This window comes from Eutrigla gurnardus (assembly GCF_963514095.1).
Source record: "Eutrigla gurnardus genome assembly, chromosome: 15".
NCBI lineage: Eukaryota > Metazoa > Chordata > Actinopteri > Perciformes > Triglidae > Eutrigla > Eutrigla gurnardus.
This window is the reverse complement of record NC_139938.1, coordinates 20,868,377-20,877,034: the sequence shown is the minus strand read 5'-3', so window position 1 is coordinate 20,877,034 and position 8,658 is coordinate 20,868,377. Positions and strand designations below refer to the sequence as shown.

General features: G+C 43.6%; 1 protein-coding gene across 5 annotated transcripts; it reads right to left on the bottom strand.

The window, feature by feature from the left end:
- dub (duboraya) lies at positions 1-6,126 on the bottom strand. Of its 5 annotated transcripts, none has more exons than XM_084028275.1 (7): positions 5,930-6,126; positions 2,898-2,987; positions 2,022-2,090; positions 1,769-1,834; positions 1,336-1,575; positions 681-1,106; positions 1-588 (listed from the first exon to the last, which is right to left on the bottom strand). In XM_084028275.1, the coding sequence occupies exons 1-7, from the start codon at positions 5,933-5,935 to the stop codon at positions 559-561; spliced, it is 927 nt and encodes a 308-aa protein (XP_083884401.1). In that variant the 5' UTR covers positions 5,936-6,126; the 3' UTR covers positions 1-558. The 5 variants fall into 5 exon arrangements, with proteins under 5 accessions (XP_083884401.1, XP_083884404.1, XP_083884402.1 ...); XM_084028278.1 differs by having other exon boundaries at positions 1,769-1,831; positions 5,930-6,122; XM_084028276.1 differs by having other exon boundaries at positions 2,022-2,087; positions 5,930-6,120.
- Positions 6,127-8,658: the final 2,532 nt, after the last annotated feature.

Genomic DNA, 8,658 nt, shown 5'->3' with positions numbered 1-8,658 from the left:
TGATATTAGCAAAAATATGCATTTTAATCTCACTTTCAAACTTAAAGGCACAATGTGATAAAACTTTACAAAATATTTTTTAATTGTATGCAGACGATGTGTCTTTGTACAGTTTCAAAATTATAAAAACCTCCACAGTTTGCTGATAAAAAGTAGTATTTTATGAATGTTTGTAATGAGGCTTCAGGTTATTTCCAGGTTAGAAGGACCAGCTCGTGTCTTTAAATGTTGAAAAGCTAAAGACTCGCCATCGTCAGCCACCTCCGCTCTGGAACATCGAGAAAACAATAAAATCACATGATAGAAAAAGTAACAAATCTGCCATTGCGGTGTAAAAAAGAGGCTTTGAGTCTAGGGTTCCTAGGGTTCGAAGTTCACATCAGAGTTTTCAGGAGTTTTCCTCGAAAGCAGCAACACGTCAGTGATTCAACCTGTCCTTCGTCTTCATCGCTGACGAAGGACACCGGTGTCAGGCCTCGCTGCTGCAGGGTCTCCCTCCCAGCCCCCCAGGGGCTCACCGTGGCTGCAGGTCTCCGACTCCGCCGGGCGTCTGCTCGCTCATCCAGCTGAACTCTGACTCGTCGTCTCCTGTGGAACAAAGAAAATGAGTATTCTCTATTTTCCGTCTTTGTTCATTATGAATTATTTTTATCCACCAGGTTGTAGAATTGAAGAATCACCTCGCTCTTCTTTTCTTCTTCTTTGCTGTTTGTGTTTGTCGCTCCTTCATCCAGATCTCCTTTCTGAGCTGCTGCTGCCTCCTCCTCCTTTCTTTCTGATGAAGGTCCGTGTCTGTCCTCTCCTCCCTCCGTCTTCTCTTCGTCTCCTCCTCTGGTCTCGACGCTGATCTTTGCCAAAGTGTCTGTTTTGTCCTCGATAGTTTCACCTTCCTTCTTGGAATTCTCTCCTCCTTCATCTCCTCCTCCGTCTCCTCCTCCTCCTTCATCTCCTCCTCCGTCTCCCCCACCTCCTTTTGTCTTGTCTTCTGGTTCGGTAGGGGAGCTCAGAGACGCCTCGTCCACGCCATTGCCGATCTCCTCTCCACTGCTGGACTTCCTGTTGCGGCGGGACGGAGGGCGTCGCCGGAGGGAGTGGCGAGCTCGTCCCTGCATGGACCAATGGGAGCAGAGACAGACAGGTGAGGTCATCGTCAGTCACTTTTCCTCATAAACCTAATCATTTTCTGTATGCTAACTGTTAGCATTAGCAAGTAGCATAAGTGTTACACAGGTAAGATCTGCACATGAATCCATCGGGACTAAAGACCAGAAACATTAGGTCTCATTGTTTTGGGGGTTTAGAAACTTCAAGCAGAGGCCCTTTAACTCTGACAACCTTGATGTTGGTGTTTGACAGGATGGATCCCTCCACTGCCGTGGGAGGGGCATCAAAGGAGACGGGGCCCTCCTCCTCAGTGCACGGTGACACGCCAACGGGGCTGGCGGGCGGCGGCGTGGTTGCCGTGGAATCCGGGGCGGAGCTGGGAACGGGCGGGGTGAAGGCGGGAGGCAGCAGCCTGAAGCCGGGGCTCTTAGGAGACGGCAGCAGGGCCGTGGGAGAGAGAACGAGGTTGGCCTGCTCTCAGAGAGAGAGAGAGAGAGAGAGAGAGAGAGAGAGAGAGAGAGAGAGAGAGAGAGAGAGAGAGAGAGAGAGAGAGAGAGAGAGAGAGAGAGAGAGAGAGAGAGAGAGAGAGAGAGAGAGAGAGAGATGTCAGAGTCCAGCTCTCCATCCCCGCCAGCAGGGAGCAGCAGAAACCACCTGAGCTCACCTGCAGCTTCTCGATCAGAGCGGAGTTCCTCTTGGCTTTGGCAGGAGAGGTGACACCTGGAGGCTGCTGACACATACACACACACACAGACACACACACATACAGACACACACACACACACACACACACATACAGACAGATACACACACAGGTGAGACCCGCTGTATTACTGGTATTGTTAAATTGAAGACTTCTTTAGATGAACTCCATATATGGTCATTAAAGTGGGCAGTAGTTCCTGTGTCCGCCTCACCTCCGGGTCGTCTCCGGGGGTTTTGGTCAGCTGTAACGAGCGAGGAGGTCGTCGTCTGACCGGCTTCTGCTTAAACAAACCACAGTCACAGCAGATCAACGGTCACACTCGCTCAAACCAATACATATACCAGACAGACACTTGATTCTGAAATAGTTGTCATGACAACAGTAGTGTTCAAACATACACACACACACTCTTCCTGACTGCATTTCCTGTTTTTCTTCTGTTGAAACGCTGCAGCTAGATGGTAGAGATAAATGAATCGTCTGATTCACTTCAAGTGACTCCACTGAGTAATTTAAAGGACCCTTCTGTGTTTTCAAATCTTTGTAACGGTGTTAGTTCACTTTAGACCATGGTGCATTCAAGGACCCTCCAACACCTCAGTTTTTAGACCCATGTAACACGTCTCAGCAGGAGGACCTGGATTTAGGGACATTTGGATGCTTGTTGATCGTTCTGTGTATGTTGTGGTTTCTTGTCTGACTGGTCGTTTTGGATCCCACTATGGTGATTTGGATTCCCTTGGTGATAGTTCTGAGTCTCTCTGACAGAGAGTAGCAGGCGGGACCCCCTCTCTAAATTTAATGTAATCCCTTTTCCATCATGCTGTGCTGTGATTGGTCAAATAAGAGCACATATATCAACAGAGTCCAATCATAAAGTGCCAAACAAGAGCTCGTCATCGGAGCCTGAATGCATCGGTGAAGGTTGAATTGTAGCTGTAAGGTGAAGGTCACTTTCCTGTTAGACTTCATCCCCGACCACCACTGGTCCGTTCCCAGTAGCCCAGTTGAGAAACGCTCCCATCCATCAGCCTCGGTGGGACGTGTCTATGCTCTGGTGTGTCTGACATTGGGACGTTGAACTCACCGTTTCTTTCCCAGCAGCGTCCGGTGGATGAGCCGAGTCTTTGAATTTGCCTGCGAGTTCGGCCACAGAAGGCCGTGATGACGCCCCCTCCTGGTGACGGGAGGAAGGACACCGCAGGTTAAATACCAACGAGTGTTGTGTTGCACATCATCCTTCGTACAGTAATCACAATTAATAACAATCAGGAGGAAAGAATTCTCCTAAATGTTTTACAGATCAGTCAACTACTAGAATCATTATATATGGATATGAGGAAATATTACTACTATTACTCATACTAATATTTCTACTACTAGTACTACTCCTACTACTACTACTATTACTACCAGTGCTATTACTACTCCTGATCCTACAGCCACCAACTGACCTCCCTCACTGGCTTCCCACCAGAGAAAACGTTATCAGACAGAAGTCCAAAGCTGTCGTATCAGTCCGAACATGAGGACATACAAGTCTATTCAAAGATCACACACACACACACACTCTCACACACTCAGCTGTTGACGTGGGGTTGATCCACGTCCATTTCAGCTGAAGGTCTCACATAGCTGACATTCAACAGATAATGAAATCACATTGCATGGAGGACGGACACGCACATACACACACACAAGCACAAGCACAAGCGCGCGCGCACGTGGTCGTACTCATTCTTTCCACAGTTTAGTCGGCCTACAAACTGGAGACAGAAACTGATGAAAGAACAACCGTTAAACCACTTCCTCTTTCTGTGTGTGTGTGTGTGTGTGTGTGTGTTCGTTGCAGTTATTTTTTTAACAGCTGTTGTTTATTAACTTAATCATATTTCTGACAGTTTTAGTGTCTATAGTTTCAAGTTTTTAGATTTTTTATTATCAATGAATATGTTTTTTTCTCTTCAAAAACTACAGCTTTCATGAGGCTTTGGCACAGTCGTGAGGCTGATGATGATGATGATGATGATGATGATGATGATGATGATGATGATGATAATGATGATGATGATGACACAGATAAAGTCCATCCCCATCTCCAGGTAAGCCTGTTGTCTTCCTTCAAATAATGTTTTACACAAGGACAGAGTACGTTCAGTGTGTATTAGTACCTTTACTTGTACTGGAGAACGTTCAGTGTGTATTAGTACCTTTACTTGTAATGGAGAACGTTCAGTGTGTATTAGTACCTTTACTTGTAGTGGAGAACGTTCAGTGTGTACTAGTACCTTAACTTGTAGTGGAGAACGTTCAATGTGTATTAGTACCTTTACTTGTACTGGAGAACGTTCAGTGTGTATTAGTACCTTTACTTGTAATGGAGAACGTTCAGTGTGTATTAGTACCTTTACTTGTAGTGGAGAACGTTCAGTGTGTATTAGTACCTTTACTTGTAATGGAGAACGTTCAGTGTGTATTAGTACCTTTACTTGTAATGGAGAACGTTCACAGATTGTATTAGTACCTTAACTTGTAATGGAGAACGTTCACATTGTGTATTAGTACCTTTACTTGTAGTGGAGAACGTTCAGTGTGTATTAGTACCTTTACTTGTAGTGGAGAACGTTCAGTGTGTATTAGTACCTTTACTTGTAGTGGAGAACGTTCAGTGTGTATTAGTACCTTAACTTGTAATGGAGAACGTTCACATTGTGTATTAGTACCTTTACTTGTAGTGGAGAACGTTCAGTGTGTATTAGTACCTTTACTTGTAGTGGAGAACGTTCAGTGTGTATTAGTACCTTTACTTGTAGTGGAGAACGTTCAGTGTGTATTAGTACCTTTAGTTGTAGAGGAGAACGTTCAGTGTGTAGTAGTACCTTTACTTGTAATGGAGAACGTTCACAGTGTGTATTAGAACCTTTACTTGTGGTGGAGAACATTCAGTGAGTATTAGTACTTTTACTCCAGTAAAGGACCTGAATACTTCTGCCACCTGTGTAGTCTAATGTTGTGAAAACTTCTCACTATTTTGATCAACTGTGCACGTTTGTGGGTCAAAGGTCACCAGAGTTGCACTTCACTCTCGTTGGTGAATCCACTTATTCAGACTGATCTCATGAAGTGGCGTATGTATGACACGCCAACTCGTATGCCACTATGGCGTGTTATCGCTACGCACAATCGTCTTTTCGCGTGTTTTTCAACGCCGAACTCTAACCCTAACCTTAAAGGGCGTTTATATACACGCGGATGTGATGGGTCGTTTCGCTAGAGGGCGCTGACAAACAAGCGGATGTGATGGGTCGTTTCGCTAGAGGGCGCTGACAAACAAGCGGATGTGATGGGTCGTTTCGCTAGAGGGCGCTGACAAACAAGCGGATGTGATGGGTCGTTTCGCTAGAGGGCGCTGACAAAAAAGCGGATGTGTTGGGTCGTTTCGCTCAAAACGTACACATACACGCGGATAGCTCGAATTGCGTACAGATAACACGCCACAGGCAGTGGCGTGTATATTTACGAAAAGTCATGATGCCACGTTGACTTATTTGTGATAATTTCACTGGAATTCAAATTCCTGTTTTAAATATATTTCCGTCATTATAATACAAGTTAAAACTCTAAATTAAGTGATCTCACACGATTTTATAAAAGTGTCTTTAAAGACACTTTTTAAATGAATCAGTAGAATGTAACATCAGTGAGTTCAGCGACTTGTCTTCATGTTCGGATCGTTTTTGCATCACAATCGTCTGCTGATCCACAAACATGTGGTGCGTTTAAAGTGCCTCTGCAAAGCTTCGACGTCCGGCTTCCGCCAAGGTTTCGGTGTAATTTAAAAGAGCTGAACGCGTGTCGCACATTTAAATGTCAAACTCATTCATTTTTGTGTAATATTAATATTAATATTCCGATTTAACATTTTATTAAATAAAATGAATTATTCAGACCTGCAGATTTAAGTCAAGTGAGAAATGAACAGAAATTAAATTAAGTCTGGTGAGTGTTCGGTTTGTTTGTTTGTTTGTTCACCAACAACAACACAACAACAACAACAACAACAACAACAACACAACAACATTAGCAGCAGCAGCAGAGAAACATTAGAAGAAGTTTTACCTCCATCCTGCTCGGTGGCGCTCAGCTGCCTCCTTTATGTCGAGGGTGTGTGTGACAGAGAGAGAGGGCGAGCGAGCGAGCATGCAGGTTAAATATAGAAGCAGAGTCACTACACACACATAGTGAGAGAGAGGGAGAGAGAGAGGGATAGAGAGAGAGAGGGGGGAGAGAGAGATCAGCTCATGTTCTGTCACATGTTGATCTCTTCTTCTTCTTGTCAGTTAACAAAACAGTTGCTTTGCATCAACGCCAACACAGAACCGCTCGGCGTGCGTACGGAGAGAAAACGCCACACGTTAGAGAGCACAACGAGGTAAAGAACCACAGTTCCTGGAACGAGTTGGCGAACTTTAAAGCAGGTGGGATTCTCTCTGCTGTTCACCAGGGGGCAACACCTCTGGCATCATGTTCATTTCGGACATTATGGTCCATTTAGAGTCAGAATGCTTTAGGGCGTGCCCCTCCCTCCCAAAAAGCCTTGTCTGATCTGATTGGAAATTCCCCACCCCCCGCCAGAACCAGATACCAGGACTTGTTGTTCAGCTCCTCTTCCTCTAGACGTCCAGATGAAGGATGTTCACGTTTGTCTCTGACTCTAGTGGCTGGGTGGGTCTTATGCTAATGAGGTACTTGGTGACATCATCACTTTACTGAAGGACTTCATTTACTACAAATCACATGATCTCATTACTGTAAAACTTTATTGTCATCAGACGTTCTGTACTCAAGTAGAAGTACAAATACTCTGATAAGTAGAAGTACTGATTCTACTTCTGTACTCAAGTAGAACTACTTCTACTCTGGTAAAAATAGAAGTACTCATTCTACTTCTGTACTCAAGTAAAAGTGTAAAAATACTAAAAGTAAAAGTGTAAAAATACTAAAAGTAAAAGTGTAGAAGTACTTCAGTAATAATGTAAAAGTATCCCTATGAAGGACATTTCTACTAGCTGTTTTTACAAGACTAACTGAAGAAAACAAATAATCGATAAATCCCATCGATAAAGTACAGATAGTAGTTTTAAAATGTAGGAAGGAAAAGTACAAAAATGTCAGGAAAATAAATACTTAACTTAAGTATATTAACAAGTAAAGTGGAAATCTAAACCTGGTAAAGAGTTTTTAAAACCATCTTCAGGAATGTTTCTACCGTTTGTTTGCACTGAACTGCAGTTTCAACCTTCAAATTTAGAATTAAAGTTAAATTCAAACTTCTGACGTACAAAATGAAAAGCAACAGTTTTGATCACACTCTCCAGGTGTTATTTTGTCCACCCCGCCTGTCTGTGACGATCAGAACGAAGAGGAAGCTGCTGCCGGATGTTTTCATTTCTCCTTTTCGTGTTTCTTCACTTCTGCCCCGAAAAAACACTCGGCCGCAGAAACGAGATTTCTGCCGGAGGTTTTGAGCGTTCGGGCATTTCCTGTTGCATTCTGGGATGTGAAACCGCTTCTTACAGATTCTTACAGATATCGTAAGAATCGGAAGGGAGGGGCCACGCAGATGTCCGCTGCGTTGTGAAACCTTATAAGGTCAAAAGGAAAGATACGAGAAATGTGAGACGTCGTTACACAACGACATGTTGCTGAAACGAGTCACTGAAACATGAAGATCTCACACACGTTTCTTATTATTATTGTGACACTTGAGACTTGATTTTGAGACTTCACTGGTATGGACTTGGGACTTGACTTGTGATATTAACTTGGGATTTGACTTGGGACATGTTAGTCTGAACTTGGGACTCGTTGAGCTTGACTTGGGACTTGTTAGTCTGAATTTAGGACTTGTTAGTCTGAATTTGGGACTTATTGAGCTTCACTTGGGACTTGTTAGTCTGAACTTGGGACTTGTTGAGCTTGACTTGGGACTTGTTAGTCTGAACTTGGGACTTGTTGAGCTTGACTTGGGACTTGTTAGTCTGAACTTGGGACTTGTTAGTCTGAATTAGGGACTTGTTAGTCTGAACTTGGGACTTGTTAGTCTGAATTTGGGACTTATTGAGCTTCACTTGGGATTTGTTAGTCTGAATTAGGGATTTGTTAGTCTGAACTTGGGACTTGTTGAGCTTAACTTGGGACTTGTAAGTCTGAACTTGGGACTTGTTAGTCTGAATTAGGGACTTGTTAGTCTGAACTTGGGACTTGTTGAGCTTGACTTGGGACTTGTTAGTCTGAATTAGGGACTTGTTAGTCTAAACTTGGGACTTGTTGAGCTTGACTTGGGACTTGTTAGTCTGAACTTGGGACTTGTTAGTCTGAATTAGGGACTTGTTAGTCTGAACTTGGGACTTGTTAGTCTGAATTTGGGACGTATTGAGCTTCACTTGGGATTTGTTAGTCTGAATTAGGGACTTGTTAGTCTGAATTTGGGACTTGTTGAGCTTAACTTGGGACTTGTAAGTCTGAACTTGGGACTTGTTAGTCTGAATTAGGGACTTGTTAGTCTGAACTTGGGACTTGTTGAGCTTGACTTGGGACTTGTTAGTCTGAATTAGGGACTTGTTAGTCTAAACTTGGGACTTGTTAAGCTTGACTTGGGACTTGTTAGTCTGAACTTGGGACTTGTTAGTCTGAACTTGGGACTTGTTGAGCTTGATTTGGGATTTGTTAGTCTGAATTAGGGACTTGTTAGTCTAAACTTGGGACTTGTTGAGCTTGACTTGGGACTTGTTAGTCTGAACTTGGGACTTGTTAGTCTGAATTTGGGACTTGTTGAGCTTAACTTG

Coding starts and splice junctions, on each gene's coding strand:
- dub (XM_084028275.1), bottom strand. Junction 2,091..2,897: donor ACGCTGCTGGGAAAGAAACG/GTGAGTTCAACG, acceptor GGTTTGTTTAAG/CAGAAGCCGGTCAGACGACG. Junction 589..680: donor AAGAAGAAAAGAAGAGCGAG/GTGATTCTTCAA, acceptor TTTGTTCCACAG/GAGACGACGAGTCAGAGTTC.